General features: G+C 55.3%; 2 protein-coding genes across 3 annotated transcripts; one reads left to right on the top strand and one right to left on the bottom strand.

Annotated features, from left to right (window-relative positions):
- Window positions 1-5,421: 5,421 nt before the first annotated feature.
- Window positions 5,422-11,004, top strand: AP1S1 (adaptor related protein complex 1 subunit sigma 1). Its single transcript, XM_060032318.1, has 5 exons — window positions 5,422-5,531; window positions 7,372-7,550; window positions 8,190-8,298; window positions 9,266-9,403; window positions 10,659-11,004. Exons 1-5 carry the CDS (start codon window positions 5,529-5,531, stop codon window positions 10,704-10,706), a joined length of 477 nt encoding a protein of 158 aa, XP_059888301.1. The 5' UTR covers window positions 5,422-5,528; the 3' UTR covers window positions 10,707-11,004.
- A 412-nt stretch (window positions 11,005-11,416) lies between these two features.
- Window positions 11,417-15,438, bottom strand: VGF (VGF nerve growth factor inducible). 2 transcript variants are annotated; one of them, XM_060032309.1, is made up of 2 exons: window positions 15,254-15,438; window positions 11,417-14,747 (listed from the first exon to the last, which is right to left on the bottom strand). In XM_060032309.1, the coding sequence occupies exon 2, from the start codon at window positions 14,725-14,727 to the stop codon at window positions 12,877-12,879; it is 1,851 nt and encodes a 616-aa protein (XP_059888292.1). In that variant the 5' UTR covers window positions 14,728-14,747; window positions 15,254-15,438; the 3' UTR covers window positions 11,417-12,876. The 2 variants fall into 2 exon arrangements, with proteins under 2 accessions (XP_059888292.1, XP_059888293.1); XM_060032310.1 differs by lacking the exon at window positions 15,254-15,438 and adding an exon at window positions 14,877-14,941.
- Window positions 15,439-16,409: the final 971 nt, after the last annotated feature.

Below are 16,409 nucleotides of genomic sequence, written 5' to 3'. Positions count from 1 at the left end.
GATACACTTACTTTATAAATACTTTATTGCTAAAAAATGCTGACCATCATCTGAGCCAGTAAGTGTAATCTTTTGCTGGTGGAGGGTCCCGTCTTGATGCATGGCTGCTGACTGATAAGGGTCATGGCTGCTGAAGGTTGCGACGGCTGTGTCAATTTCTTAAAATAAGACAACAGTGATTGACTGCATTGATTGACTCTTCCTTTCACAAACAATTTCTCTGTAGCCTGCAATGCTGTTTGATAGCATTTTACCCAGAGTAGAACTTCTTTCAAAATCGGAGTCAATTCCCTCAAATCCTGCTGCTGCTTTATCAACTAAGTTTATGTAATACTCTCATTCCTTTCCTGTCATTTCAACAGTCTTCACAGCATCTTCACCAGGAGTAGATCCCATCTCAAGAAACCGCTTTCTTTGCTCATCCAGAAGAAACAACTCCTCACCATGAAAGTTTTATTGCGAGATGGCAGCAGTTCAGTCACATCTTCAGGCTCCACTTCTAATTCTAGTTCTCTTGCCATTTCTACCACATCTGCAGTTACCACAGTGGTAACAAAGATCACTGATCACAGGTCACCATAACAAAGATAATAATAATGAAAAAGTTTGAAATATTGCAAGCATTACCAGAATGTGACACAGAGGCATGAAGTGAACAAATGCTGCTGGAAAAATGGCGCCAGTAGACTTGCTCAGTGCAGGGTTGCTACAGTACAAACCTTCAATTTATAAAATACTCAGTATCTGAGAAGCACAGTAAAGCAGAGCGCAGTTAAATGAGGTCTGCCAGCATCTACGGAGAATACTCACCAAAAAGCTGAAACGTTACGGGAATCACTGCAAAAATGGTTGAAAGAAACATTCTAGAAATGATCACTGGAGTGTAAAGGGTCATCAGGACCGGCTGCTTTGTTCCATCTTAAAGGATGAAAAAGGTGGATTTGGGTCTGTGGGGGGGGAATGGCAGCGCATTCCAGAAAACAATATGAACAAAATCACAAAGGAAAAATAATAGCAAGGCAGGTTCCAGGGACGTGTCTGAGAATGAACTCCCAAGTCATCAAGTTGGTTTTCAGACTGCTGCCTCCCTCCTCTGATAACCCAGCCCGTCTCCCCTTTTTCCATACGCTCTCCTGGTCTATCAGGCAGGTCTGACCTACGTCCCTTGAATAAGCCATGCTTTTTGTGATCCTTCATGTCCCAGGCTGATAGTCTGCAAACTTAGGAAAAGGTGGCGATGTTGACCACAATGGGAAACCAAGAAATGGGATGGTTTCAGGGGAAGGCGGAAGGAAGTTACTCATTTGGGGCAAGTGAAGTTTGAGATGACAATGAAATTTTCAAGTGGAGGATCCAGTGTACCTTTCTTCAACAACACCTGGGTACCTGCTGTGTGCTGGGCACTGTGCTAGGCACAGTAGAAACAACAAAGGAAGGCAGTCTATCCTCTAGCAGGAATAATAGATATTAAATATGTACTATTATATAGAAAATTAGAATTTAGCATATTTGGAGTGAGAGGTAAGATTTAAATATCTCGATTAGGTAACCATGTATACCAATCATAATTGAAGCCAATCAACAAGCACTGTGCTAGGTGCTGTAAAAAAATAAAACATGAGTAAGACACTGTCCCAAGAGGAGCTTACAACTCACATGTCTCATCAACAGACAGTGTGGCATGATTACCTAGTATACCAGTCAGAGTCCTTCGTTACCAGGAACCGAAACCAACTCTGGCTAAATGAAGCAGAAAAGGAAACTGGGGAGCTCAGGGAATTGCCAGGAGGGCCAGAGAACCAGCAGGGGGTCTCACACTGGAGACAGAGCCGCAAATTACAAATCACCAGGTACCCCCACCCTACCTCTTACTGGTACGGGACACTGCCATTGGCGCCACTCCACCTGCGCCCTAGGTTTTGTCCTCTGACCCTCTGCCAGAGTCTTACCTATCCTCGTCACCCCATCCCCCCTCATTCCTTCCTGGACCAAAGTCCAGGTGAGAGTAAAGACTGGCCGAATCCAGCAGACATGCCCATGCTGTGGGCACAAAGAGGGCTGCCAAAGGGAATATCTGGGAAATTCAAATGCTACACTGGGAGGTTGCTCTATCTCCCCCTAGACTCGTAAGGTGGGGATTCTGAAACCCTAGGAAGGGGGTTTAGAGCCAGGGAAGTGAAAAAAAATGGCAAACATCTACCACAGAAAGTATTCAGGACCCTTAGGAATAGCATATGATAAGGTCCCAACTGCTTAGTTAAAAACAAGAAGTTAAAAAAAAAAACCCAGAGATGAGTGCAAATGACATCGTCAGGGAACAATGAGTACTTAAAGAATACACCAAAAATGGTGGCGGGGGCTTCCCCGGTGGCGCAGTGGTTGGGAATCCGCCTGCCGATGCAGGGGACACGGGTTCAAGCACTGGTCCGGGCGGATCCCACATGCTGCGGAGCAGCTGGGCCCGTGCGCCACAGCTGCTGAGGCCTGCACTCTGGAGCCCGCGAGCCACAACTACTGAGCCTGCGTGCTGCGGCTGCTGGAGCCCGTGCTTGACAACGGGAGAGGCCACCAAATGAGAAGCCCGCCCACCGCCGCGAGGGGTAGCGCCGGCTCGCTGCGCTAGAGAGGGCCCGCGCGCAGCAACGAAGACCCAATGCAGCCAAAAATAAATAAGTAAATAATAAATTTTTAAAAAAAGGTGGCAGGGAGCATCATCACAAGAGAGAGAAACACAGATCATAGACTCAGAAATGAAAGGCTTTGAGGCCACGTGGATCACCCTTCCACCCACCGCAGGAACCACCGCTCCAACCAGATGAGGGAAGAGGGAAGGCTTGGGGAGATGTCAACATGGGCTTCGCAGGATAACAATAAAAACACCATCCATACTAATGAGGGAGAATCTCACCTCTTCTATTTTTCCATTTATACAAATGGCACCACTAATTCTCCAGACTCATCTTTGATTCTTCTTCCTTCTCTACTTAGATGAGTTCTAAATTCAGGTGATTGGCCCATCACAGGTATCTCTCCAATTTGTCCCTCTCCATTTCATTTTTGTGCCTAGATTCCCAAAACTGCCCCCTAGATGATCTTCCAGCCTTCCATTTGTCCTTTCAAATCATCCCCCATATTACTGTAAGATTAACTTTTTCAAAGCTGTTTTCACCAAGTTATTCAGCAGCTCAGACAACTATAATGACTCCCAACTGCCTACTGCGTCAAATCCGACCTCATCTGCAGACACAAGCTCATTGGACCCACTAACCCATAGATTCTCTACGTGTAGCATTCACTAACCACGAAGAGATAAATGAGGTCCATCATCTTCTAGTTAGTTTAAACCACTTGAGTCTATGATTCTACGTGAGCAAAACCCCTATTTCTCACAATTCTCTCATGGATCTTATCTTCTCTGCAGCTAGGCATGGCATGTTGAGACAAGGAATTCTAGAAAGTGTCATCTTTCCAAGGCATGTAGGAGTTTACATCTCTAGATCTTCTACACTTCCTCGGGCTGTTGCCTAGATCTCTGCTTTACATCTTTTTTTTTTTTTTTTTTTTTCGGTACGCGGGCCTCTCACTGCTGTGGCCTCTCCCGTTGCGGAGCACAGGCTCCGGACGCGCAGGCTCAGCGGCCATGGCTCACGGGCCCAGCTGCTCCGCGGCATGTGGGATCTTCCCGGACCGGGGCACGAACCCGTGTCCCCTGCATCGGCAGGCGGACTCTCAACCACTGCACCACCAGGGAAGCCCTCTGCTTTACATCTTTACCTCACTGCTCATTACTTCTTTATACACAACCTTCTCCTCTCCCCTATGAGCACATTTTATTATTTTGCCTTCTGCCCTTCTCACACACTCCCACTCCTTTTCACTCCATGATGACAACTTGCTTTATTGATATGATTCTTGACCTAAAAAATAACACCAAGATAGTTCAGCCAATGTCTATGCCATTGGCAAGCCTATGATATAGGCAGAGGAAAAAGGGAGATGAAAAAGAAAGGAGAAGGGCTTCCCTGGTGGTGCAGTGGTTGAGAGTCCGCCTGCCGATGCAGGGGACACGGGTTCGTGCCCCGGTCCGGGAAGATCCCACATGCCGCGGAGCGGCTAGGCCCATGAGCCATGGCCGCTGAGCCTGCGTGTCCGGAGCCTGTGCTCTGCAACAGGAGAGGCCACATCAGTGAGAGGCCCGCGTACCGCCAAAAAAAAAAAAAAAAAAAAAGGAAGAAGAAAAAGTAGTAGACCAAAGAAGTTGGGAAAGGCAAATAGTAGTAATCGCTACCAATATCAAGTGTTTACAGTGTGTCAGACACTTTCTATACAGCATCAAATCGGACTTGCAAAGTAGGTATCTTCATTTTTTAAATGAGTAAACGGAGGGTTAAAGGACCCACCTGAGACTATACATCAAGTAGAGAGCAGAGACCAGATTGCATCCCAGGTGATTAGGCCCACCCCCTTGCAACTAAAGCATATGACCTCCATAACAAAGAGTAAGAAGAAAAGAATGCAAAGTGGAGACAGGTAGAGCCTTACCAACATTTGCTTCAAGTGCTACTCAAAAACAATAGCATCATTAGTTACCAACAATTATCTAGAAATATGCCATTAAGTTTTCGGCATGACAAAATTTAAGATTTCCCTCTTATCCATTTATATGCAAACTCCTTTACTACGTGGACACACACACACAAATATACACACTCACACATGCACATCCTCAGTCAAAAAGCTTGTATTACAATTTACATCCTTCTCATCTTTACACTTGTGTCTGGGTTACGATTGTCCCTTTTTAGCTTTAACCCATGCCAACTTTTTAAGATTCTCTTTATTTCTTTCTCTTTCGCCTTAATCATGCTTCTCCCCCTCTTCCTTACATCACTTTTCTTTCAGCCCCTCCTTTTCTCTTTTTATTTCTCGTCTGCCTCATTACCTACACCTTCCTCTTACTTTGTTGCTGCATCTAGCAGGTTCCCAGTAGATGTCTATTCTGAGCTCCATACTTCTCTCATGCCTGCCCTACCACCACCCTTTGTCTTTGCCTTCCTCGTCATTCCTCCTTCCCTACAGACAATTCCCGCCCTGCTCCCTCTCAATCGCCCACGCCCCTTCCATTAAACCACCCTACTTCCTCACAAACTCCAGCGGTCACCTCATCCACCTCTCACCCCTTTACCCGCCTTTCTCCCCCAAGGTTCCAAAGCGCGAGGACCTCATTGTCCTCCTCCCCCATCCTCCAACCAGCCCACAAGACAGCCTTGTTACCATGACGACAGGGCTACTCAAAGCTGAAGTCAAGGACCTGGTTGCCATGGCTTCCGCTTCTCCACCTCCAGCCCCGCCCGCGCGCTCCGCAGCATTGGCGCCTGCGCAGTACGCAAAGCCTTGGTTCTCTGAACCGCGGCGGACGGGGCGGGGCTTCAAGAGAGAGGGAGGGAAGGAGGCAAAAGGATAAGAACGGGAGTGGAGCTGGCGCCTACGGTGGCCGAAGAGGGACGCGCAGAGCCGGAGGCTGCAGGATGGTAGGCTGTGCAAAGAGGGAGGGGAGGGGGAACCGAGGGGCGTGGGCTGCACCTGCAGGGGTCCTTGGGGCCGCCCTCGGTGTGAGCCGCTCTTTCTCCCTCCGGTCCTCAGAGGCCCTCACTTACCTGGGCGGGTGGGCTAGCCGGCCTCGGAAGGAAGACCAGCTGGAAATGGCTTTAGGGAGAAGGCGCGGAGAGGGGGCGCATTTGTGGGGAGAGAGGGAGGTGACTAGGGGGCGGTGGGACCGTCCGGAGCCACGGGGGGCGCGCGGGTCGCGATCCAAGGAGTCCCAACCACTGCCGCAGGGAAGTCGCCCGAGGAATGGGGGCTCCGGGGCCTGTTGGCGGAGGGAGGCAGCGGGGGTCGCAAGTCACCGAGACCCTCTGTCCACGTGCAGCCCAGAGCAGCGGCGGCCGGCGGGAAGGGCGGTGTGTGCGAGGGGATAGTTTCCGGGTCCGAGGAGTGGACGTCCTGCCTCACCTAGAGGCGGGGGTGAGGTGGGGAAGCCAAGTGGGCTCGAGGTTTTGCTCTCGGGGACCCAGGCTTTGGCTTCCCGGTTCCGGTGCTCTTGGCTCTCCGGCCCCCACCCCATCCTCTTTCCGGAACTCGGGCCTTCCGTCTTCCTGCTCCCGGCCCACCCCTCATCGTAGCCGCACACGGCTCCCTTGTGCCCCTCTGTTGACCACCCGCCACGCTAGCAGCGCTTCCCCTTCCCCGCCACCAAAAAAACCCCCAGTTCTCTCGAATTCTGATCCTTAGCCGTCTAAACTAGTGCTGTTCCGCACACCCAGGACTCCGGCCCTGGTAATGTACACGGAGAGAAGAGCTCCAGGGAGAGGGAGATGACTCCAGGATGTGGCCCGGACCCGCCCACCCCCCGAACTGGGAAGCTGTGGTTGCACGGGGTAGTGAGGGCTCTGCACTCCCCAGTCCACCCCCCTGGGCTTGTTCCACAAACATTCCCTAGGCGAGCCACCCTGAATGGCTGTGTCCAAACTGAGGGACTGAAAGGGAAATTGGTCACCTGGTATCTGGGGAAGTGTGGGCATTCAGCAGGAGGCACCCTAAAAGGAGGAAAAGAGGAATATGTCTGGCCAAATGCCTGGAGGGCCGAGGAGAGCAGAGGGTGGAATCCGGGGCTCCCAATACCATGTGCTAACGTGAAGAATACCCCTGAGCACAGGACTGGCACTGGAGGGCAGTGTGCTGGGGACATCAGCAAGGGTGTATGGCTAGGATGGGGTGGAGGATTGAGGTAACTTCTTGAGAACAAAATACCTGATTTCAGGGTGGTGGTGGATAGAAAGAGCAGGAAAGAAAGCAGACGTCTCTGACATCAGCTATGGGCTTCTTGTCACCGTGATAGCATTTTACCCACCTTTGGAAAACAGGATTAGGAAACAGGAGATCAGGAAATAATAATAATGATACCTAATGTGTTACAGTGCTCCCTACGTGTCAGGCACTGTTTCACGTATCAACTCCTTCAATCCCACCTAACAACTCGGGAAAGTAGGTACTTTTATTATTTCCATCTTACACACCAAGAAACTGAAGCCCAGAGACATAAAGTAATTGCCCAAGGCAAATTACTCAACTACTAGAGGCAGGATTTGAACCCAAATGACAGACTCAGAAGCTCTGACACCCCCTACAAGGAAAGGCACCTGCTGGTGGGAGTAGCCAGTGTTGACAGCAAGGGCTGATGTTTTGAAGAAAGTAGGAGCCGTGAGTAGAGAAGAGGTAGATGGGATGGGTTTGGGGCTGTGTATTTCTGGAGGAAACCAGCTCAGAGAACCAAATCTCTGACCCTTGGCTCTGACTCCCCCCCACCCCCAGATGCGATTTATGCTGCTGTTCAGCCGGCAGGGGAAGCTGCGGCTACAAAAATGGTACCTGGCCACCTCGGACAAGGAGCGAAAGAAGATGGTTCGGGAGCTCATGCAGGTCGTTCTGGCTCGCAAGCCCAAGATGTGCAGCTTCCTGGAGTGGAGGGACCTCAAAGTTGTCTATAAGAGGTGACTCCCCACCTACTTTCAGACCTGCCTGGATCCTGCTTGATTGGGGTCTGGGATGGGTTCACCTGGCCAAGAAATAGGCAGTCCCTTAGGTCAGGAAGAGCTTAGAGCTAAGGACATCCGGAGGGCAGCGATGAACTCCAGCCGCCTTTACTTTCCAAATTCACGTTGAAGAAATTCTTGTTCCCTTTTGGCTTTGCTCAAGCCTGACACCTACTTCATGCACCTACCTCTGTCCCGAAGGCCCCATCTTGTCTATTGCACACGTCCCTGGCAGCCTCATTCAACAGTCATAGATCCTGCACCACTTTCCTAACACACACACACACACACACACACACACACACACGTGCACCAGCCCTTCCCAGTTCCTCCTCTGAGCAGGTGAATTCGTGGCTCAGGTTTTTGCTGAGTCAAACTGAACAGGTCAGAGGTCGAGAGGGAAAGAGCTTGCGTCTGTGAGAGGCACTAAGAGGCAGAGTGAGCTACTGTTTGCGCACCCTGGGGCCACCCCGCCTGTGTCCAGTAGGGGCACAGACTGGGAATGGGGGGAAATGAGAGGTTTGGGCACAAAATGCCTGGGTCCCAAAGCAGCCCCAGGAGCCGTCCCAGCCGTCCCTCCCGTGCCCCTGTCCTCAGATATGCCAGCCTCTACTTCTGCTGCGCCATCGAGGGCCAAGACAACGAGCTTATCACGCTGGAGCTGATCCACCGGTACGTGGAGCTCCTGGACAAATACTTCGGCAGCGTAAGTCTCCCCATCCACCCATTGCTATACGCAGCAATCCCCTCTTTTTACCAAACTCTGGGGTCCTTCCGATCTCTGCCCTGGAAGACTCAGGAGAGGGGAAGTTGGAACAGTGAGAACAGTAGTTAATCTCCCTCTTTAAGCCTTAAGCCTATTAGCCATGCCCCTTAATCAGCCTGGGGGGGAGGGTGGGGACCAGAGTCTGCCACTTAGTCAATCCATCTAGAGCTCAGCTCAAACTTCTCACACAAGGACAGAGGCCATGTTCAGATTTTTATCAGTGGTTCCTGACCTTGACTTTGCTTTGGAATCTTCTGGAGAGGTTTTTTTTTAAAAATAGCGATGCCTATGTCTCACCCCTGGAGATTCTGAATTAACTGATCTGGGCTATAGTCTGGGCACTGGCAGTGAGCTCAGATCTTAGGTGGGGAATGGTAACTCCATAATTTGTATTCCACTTAATAATTTACACAGTGCTTTCAGGTTCTCCTGATTGCTCCTCATTCCGTCCTATGAGTAGGTGTTGGTGTCTCCATTTTCAGATGAGAAAACTGAGACTCAGAGAAATTGAATGCCATGTAGAGTTAGCTGGTTAGTGTCACAGTGCTGCTTGGAACCGAAGTCATTTACCCCATGATCCAGAACCTCCTTCCCTGCCCGGTCACTGTGCCTAGGGAGGGAAGCTAGCCCAGCCTCTGGTAGGAACTGTGTCGCAGATCTGGGGGGAAGGCAACAGGAGTCAAGGGTAGACTAGAGCAACTAATGTCTCATGATCACAGAGAAAGAGGCAAGAGAAGAAGGAAAAGCCAAACAAAGGACTAAGGCCTAGGGGTTGGGAGGACATAGACCTGGGGCAAGAACCCAAGGTGGGCAGGAGTGGTCACAAAGGCCATGGAACCGTGATGAGAAAAAAGTGGGGTGGAGATGCACCTTGACACTCAGCTCTGCCTCCCCCGCCTCCTCCCAGGTTTGCGAGCTGGACATCATCTTCAACTTTGAGAAGGCCTACTTCATTTTGGATGAGTTTCTGATGGGGGGTGACGTCCAGGACACCTCCAAGAAGAGTGTGCTGAAGGCTATCGAGCAGGCGGACCTGCTGCAGGAGGTACGGGCCGGGACGGTGAGGGGTAGGAGGAAGAGGACCAAGGCCAGGGGCACCCTCCCTGCTCTGGACACCTTGCCTGCGGGCCCCAGCTGCCCCTTCCCGCCCTCCCTGTGGCGTCTGGCCCCCAAGGCGCCTGGTTGGCCAGCTGGCCCTCAAGCCCGAACTGCTCGGGGTGGGAGGTAGTGGGGGTGGCGGACGGCCGCCTGTGCCAGTTCCCCCCTCCTTCTCCCAAGACCCAGGGTGTCTCATCCCAGCCAGATCGCCTTTGTCCCACGCTACTCTTGGCATTTAGGGTTGCTCAGAGAATTGGAGAAGGGGCACGTGATAGGTCATTCTTTCTTTCTTTTTTTTAAACACACACATACTCAAAGCCTCTGCTTCTCAGAAGCAAAATTTTGCCATGGGGATTTGGGGGTTGGGGTCGAGGGCGCCTGGTTGTTGATTCTCCCTTCTATCCGGCACCCCCGCCCTCACGCCATTACTGCCTGCCCCCTCTCTGCTGTGCCACTGCTGAGCCTTGGTGCAGGGAGATGAGTCACCGGAACCTGCAATGATGAGCAAGCCGGCCTGAGCTGGCTCTGAGGAGGGGGAGAGATGGGGGGCGGGGGGGGGGCTCATCCCTGCAGAAGGAGAAAGGGCAGAATCCAACTTGCCATCTCACTGGTCCAGCTCCCCCATCACACACACACACACGCACACACACATGCACACTCATACACACGTGCCCTGGCACTCACACACCCACCCTGTTGCTACTGCTCTGCTCAGACCCTAATGACTCATCTCTCTGCAGTCTGGTCCACCTTTCCTCGGGGACCTGATGCCAACTTCTTACTCCCTCCCCGCACCCAACCATCTGCCACCCCCAGCCCTGGGAAAGCCAGTTTCCCAGCCCCCAGTCCCAGTTTTCCTCCCTCCCCTTCGGATACTGAGGCCGAGCCCCTTGCTTGCCAAGCTCCTGGCTTTGGGTTCTCTGCGTGGTGGGGGACTCAACCTGGACCCCACTCCTTGCCATGGTTGGCTCTGGGGGGTGCACCTGGGAGGCGCCCCTGGGAGGCTGGAGAGCTCCCCTGAAGGGTGCCCAGCTGTTCCAGCCTTGGGCTCACGTTGGCTTCTCTCTTCCCTCCCCGCGTCTCTCTGTGCTTCCCCCTCCTCTGTCTGTCCTGACGATTGCTGTCTTGCCCACCCTCCACTCCCTCACCCTGTCTGCCTCTCCTGGCGTCTCCACATCACCCTCTGTCTGTCTCTGCCTTAGGAGGATGAGTCGCCGCGCAGTGTGCTGGAGGAGATGGGTCTGGCCTAGCCTCCGCCCGGGGCCACGTGGAGATGTGGGGAGCTGGTGGAGAGGCAGGGCATCGGTGGCCCTTTTCTTGGTGGGACCCAGCTGCCCCTCCTCTGCTGCCTCACCTACTTTTGCAGTGAGCTGTGGGCTCAGGACCCTCAAACATTCCCTCCCTCCACCCCCTACCTCCTGTTTCCCCTTTTCCCACTGAAGGTTTTAGGAGCTAGGAGGCAGGAAAATGTGACCAAGTCGGGGGTGCTATTTGGCTTTCATTCCCTGCCTTTGAAGAACTAATGTCACCCCAAACTCCCCCCCACCCTTATAACTGTAAATATATAAATATGTCAGGTTAAAGGGAAAAGGTTTTCAGGGCTCTTCTCTTCTCCCTGCCCCATAACCTACCTCCAGCCCTCCCCGCAGCCAGCCAGGGCAGCTTCTCTGCCTGGGAGGGGGACCTCCGTGTCTCCAGAGGGAAGTCCTTTTCCCTCATCTGTCTCCTCCCCTTCCTTCTTGGCTGCAGTGGGGCCTCCGTTCAGTTCTAGGGGAGGAGCAACATAGTTAATTTTTTTCTAACCTTGCTACTTTGAGGAAAGGGAGGGCTGGGGGAAGGGTAGGCTTTACAGAAGACTGGGCCCTGTCCCTCCTTCACTCCGAGTTCCCGGTGAGGCAGGAGCTAAGTGGGTGGGGTGGGGAAAGTGTCTGATTTTTTTTTTCTTTTCCTCTAAAATAAAAGGAAAAGCATTTCTGGACTTTGCCTGGCTTAGGCTCTGTGAAGGAGGGCTGCTGCGATCAGTCAGGACGGGAAGGCAACACTGCCCGTTCCACTCATCCCTGGAACTAGGGTTGCCAGATTTAAGCCCCCCCCCCCCAAAAAAAATGAAGATACCCAGTTCAATTTGTTATGATAATGAATAATGTTTTTAGGATGAGTGTGTCCTGTGCAAATGTATTCATTGTTTATCTGAAATGCAAATTTGACTGATTGTCCTGTATTTTACCTGGCACCGCCCTCCCCCCAAACAGATTTGTGAGCTCAGTGTCTCTCTGACCTCAGTGACCACTGACCAAGGTGCCTCCAGCTCCCTGAGCTGCCTTCAGACAGGGAGGAGCAACTCCTGGGGACATGGTTTCACTCCTCTGAGGTTTCTTTGTGGTCCTTCACCTGGTTTAGTTTCATTTGGGGAGGAGACTCCAGAGTTCAAGGATGTATCCCATCCTCTATGCTTAGAAAAGGCTTGAGAAGCAGTTAAAAGGATGTTTCCGTGGCCGCCAACCCTTTCTCCCCACATGTCTTGTGAGGTACAAAGGACCAGGGAATTGAGGGAGCAGTTAAGGGAGGTGGGTGGGTAAGGTGGAGCAGGGGTGGTGGGAGCCACCAGCACTGCCTAGGTGGCCCTGAGATCGTGCAAAGAAGGATTTACTAGGTGGCTCAGAGCTGTGGCACCGTGTCCGCTCTGCATCTCTCTGCCAGGGCCTGGGGACCTGTGACTTTAACCCCCAAGCTGGAAGTGGAATTTAGGGTTTCCTAAAGGATGTGAGCCTATTCTACGCCCCCTCCCCCACGCCGAATACGGTTGAAAGAGGTTCTGTCACTCAACCTTCGCTGTTGAGCAGGAGATGGGTGTTGTGGATGGCGCTTCCCTCACCGCCCCTTGGGAAGGACCACACAGGCCCAAGGGGACGGGTGAATAACCGAGAACAAAGTCCTAATAAAATAGTCACTTTTATTTCTTAGCAAAACTATTTCCTCCGTGAGGGGTATTTACAACAGAGTAGGGAAAGAAGGGGTAAATTCACAGCGATCCGGAGAGGGTGGAGAGGCTCTTGGGAGGCCCAAAGGGCGGGAGACAGACACTTCTTCACACAGTTAACTGGAAATCCTTTTTCCGGTTTCAGACCGGGACATCCCGAGAGGGACTAGGTGGGGACGGGGCCCCGCGGGGGCAGGGAACTCGCACAAACTACCCGCCCCCCCCCTGCTGGCCCCGAGACACCGGTGAGTGAGTTTGGGATTTCGGGCTTCCGACGCACGAAGAGGTCTGACAGGTCCCGGCGTAGCCCGGGGGCGGGGCGGCCCGCGGGCGGAGGGGTGGACGGGGGCGGGGCTGGGCGCATGCAAACACTGAGAGGGCAAAGGAGCGACACGGAGGGGGGTGGCGGCGCGCGCGGTGGCGCGCGGGGGCGGGGCCGGTCACGGGCGCCTGAGCAGCACGTGCTCGATGTAATTCTCCAGCTCTTCCTGCTCCTGCAGCCGGCGCTCCTCTGCCTCCGCCTGCTCCTGAGCGCGCCGCGCCTGGGCCTCCCTGTCGGGATAGTGGCTCGAAGGCGGCAGGGCGTGGTGGTAGTGGCGGCGGCGCGAGGCAGCGGGTGGCTGCAGTGTTCGCGGCCGGATGTAGTTGGGAAAAGGGTGGTAGGGCCCCGGGGGAAACACCTCGTCCTCCTCCCGATCCCAGGGCGGGAGCACCTCGTTCCAGTCGGGCAGCTCGTCCCGAGCCGGGGCTGGGGAGAGGGGCTGGGGCTGCGGGGAGCGGGCGTGAGTGGGGACGGGGGCGGCCCGGGGGGGCGGCACAGGCTCGGGAGGGGCGTTCTTCTTCCGCTTCCGCTTCTCTTCCACCTCCTCGATGATGCTGACCACGTCGTCCGCTGGCAGGTGGAGTTTGGTGGACAGCTCAATGAGGCTATCGATTGTCTGCGGGTCCATCTCTTCGTCGTCGTCGTCCTCCTCCCCGCCCTCCTCTGCCCCCTCGGCTTCCTTTCGTCGGTGGCCGGGCGTCTCCTCCTGGGAGCGCTTGTCTTCGGCTCCGGCTTCTCCGTCCTCCTCCTCGGCGAACAGTAGAGCGTTCTGTCGCGCCCTCTCCGCCTCCTCCGCCTCCGCCTCCGCCTCCGCCGCCTCCTCATCCTCTTCCCCCGCCCTCTCCTCCCCGCCGCGTCTCTCCTGCTCCGCCGCCTCCTGCCCCCTCTCGGTCTCTCGCTCCTCCTCCTGCTGCAGCCCCCGACCCCCCAGGCCGCGCTGCCGAGCCCCGCCCTGCAGCAAATACTGGAGCAGCAGGTCGGAGGCGAGGTCGGCCAGCCGCTCTTCCTGGGCCGCGGCCTGCCGTGTGGCCTCCGCCTGCCGCCGCCCGGCTTCCACCTGCGCCAGCCCTTGCTGTAGAAGGCGCTCTCCCGCCTCAGAGCCGCCCAGGAGTGAGGTCTCCGGCCGGCGCGCCTTGGTAAAGGGAGCGCCCAGGCCTTGGTACGCCTTGGACAAGGGTGCCAGTGCCTCACCTAGGTGTGTTTTGGGGGAGGACACTCCTTCCCCGAACTGGTGGGCTTCGGGAAGGGGCCCGCTCTCGGGCATACGCGCCTGGAATTGCGGGGGAGCAGGCGGCGGCAGGGCCGCGCGCTCCGGGACGCGCGCCTGGAACTCTCCCCAGGAAGCCCGCCACACGCGCTCCGGCCCGGGGCTCTCCAGGTTGACTCGGGTCAGCGTGTGCGTGCGGGTTTCCGTCTCTGCTGCCGCCGTCTCTTGCTGGCGCTTGGCACTGCTCGGACTGAAATCTCGCAGTTCCTGAAGCAGGGAAGCTAGCGCCTCGAGCTCCTCGGAGGGGTCGGCCGCCTCGGGACCATTCTCCTGAGTCTGAGGGCGAGGCGGGGCCGCGGGCGCCTGGGTCTCTGGCGCTGGGAGACTGTGGGTCTGGCTGCGCACGGTCTCGGTCAGCAGAGCTTCTGCTGCTTCTTCCTCTGGCCGCTGCTGGGAGCCGCCAGGCGCTGGGGGCGAGGCCGGGCGGTCGAGTGCCTGCAGCAGCACCGCGGCCAGCGCCCGGGGATCCACGCCCTGGAAAAGCTCTCCCTCGTCCTGCGGCTCTGAATTCCTAGCGGCTCGGACCTCTGGGGCGCTAACATCCTTCGGCCCGAGCACTGCGTCCCCGGCTACCGGCTCTTTATGCTCAGAGCTGGGGGGAGGTGGCTGAGCCTCAGGGTGCCCCGGGGGCGCTGCTCCCAACCCCTTGGTCAGTAGAAGGAAGCAGAGGAGGACAGGAGCCGGCAACCTGAGCGATTTCATGACCGAAGTGCTGCCGGAGACTGTGAAAAAATAAAAGTGACCAAAGAAAGAGAGGGTTTCTGTAAGAATTTTCCGCTCTCTGATTTTATATTCCCTTCCCCCACCTTTAATCAGGAAAGCCGGGGCTTCCCTTATCCCCCTAACCTTACCCTGAAAAGGGACGTTTAGGAGCAAAGGAGGAAGATGTGCCGATCTCTGGAGTCGTGTAAATGGGAAAACGCCTGCAACCCTTGCTCCCCCGGTGCCTCCTCGCCCCCCTTCCCTGAGCCAGCTCACTGGCAGCGCCCACGTACTAAGCAGCAAGGATACGGGGAAAAAAAAAATCTCTGCTCCCTCCCCACAGGACTCCCCGGATGGTGCGTGGGCGACTTCAGCAGCAAGAGAAGAGCGGCGACTCCCCCATTTACCAGGGACCCTTCCCGGGGGCTCCCCGCTGTGTTTTCAACACTCCCAACTGGGGGAGAGAGAACCCTCCCTCACGCCCACGGCTGCTGAGGGTTTGAGGGACGGACAGCAGAGTATTTACCAGCTGGTGCCACGACGCGGGAGGTGGAGAGGAGGGTCGGGGTGGGGTGGGGACAGGGGAAGATCGGGACTCGTCCGCCTCGGCTCCGAGCGGTGGCTAGGATACGAGCGATGGTCGAGGTCTGGCGTCCAGTGGGCTGGGCTCAGCTGGATCCGCGCGGCTCCGGGAGACTCGCTCGCTCAGGCTTCAGCACGCTGGACAGCGCCCGCGCCGCTACCGCCTTATAAAGAGGAGCGCGCGGGGTCACGTGGGAATCGCCCCGCCCCATTGACGTCAATGTTCATTCATGGGGAAGCGGGCGGGCGCCTAGAGGCGGGAGGCCGCCCAGCGATTGGAGGATGCGTGCCTCTCCCGGCCTGCGCCTGCGCGCTGCAGGCCTCTTTGGAGGGGTGTGCGCTATCCTGGCACCAGGGAAATGAATGAATGAAGGAATGAATGAATGAAATGCTGAGGCGGGCGGGGCAGGGGGGCTATGAATGAATGAAGGAGGGACGAGGAGAAAAGGATGAATGAATGAATGGCAGAATGAATGGAAGGGTGGATTCAGAGACGCTGCAAGGCGGGAGGGTGGGTTACAGAGCAACTTGCAGCGGCGGGAGCCCGACGAGCGGAATAGGGTGGGGGCTCTCCCAGCGTCTGACTGGGACCCATAGGAGATCCACACTGGGAAGGGGGAAGAGAAGGATTCCAAAACTGAGGAGGGGGCCAGACTCCCCATTCCCCGACTGCACGGTGCGTGGGGAACACGCCCAAGGACGGCGTGAACCTGAGAGAGGAGGGATGGTTCTGCGCGCCTGCGGGCGCTGTCCGCGGATCTGCGGTGCGGGATGCGGGCCATGGGCAGGGGCACATGGGTGGATCTTGAGGCTTGGGTGATGCTGTCGGAAAGGATCCGAGTTGGAAGAGATAGGGAAAAGATTGAGGATGTGTGTGCCTCTGTGTCGTGTCTGTTCATGGTCTGTGCGTGTCTCGAGAAAAAAATGTGTGTCTGTCCTTCTGTCCAGCTGACTCTGTTGGCCCCTTTTCAGACCACCTCTCCCCACCACCCTCCTGCTTCTTCCCCTCTCGCTGCTACCCCCCAAAGGACGTTTGGAGGACGAGAGCAGACCAGGTGGGGAGGGGGGTGCGCAGGTGGGGGGTGACTCAACTCCATCTC

The sequence above is a fragment of the Delphinus delphis genome, chromosome 15 (assembly GCF_949987515.2).
Source record: "Delphinus delphis chromosome 15, mDelDel1.2, whole genome shotgun sequence".
Taxonomy (NCBI): Eukaryota; Metazoa; Chordata; class Mammalia; order Artiodactyla; family Delphinidae; genus Delphinus; species Delphinus delphis.
Note: the sequence above shows the minus strand (reverse complement) of the source record. Positions and strands in the feature narration are given on the sequence as shown.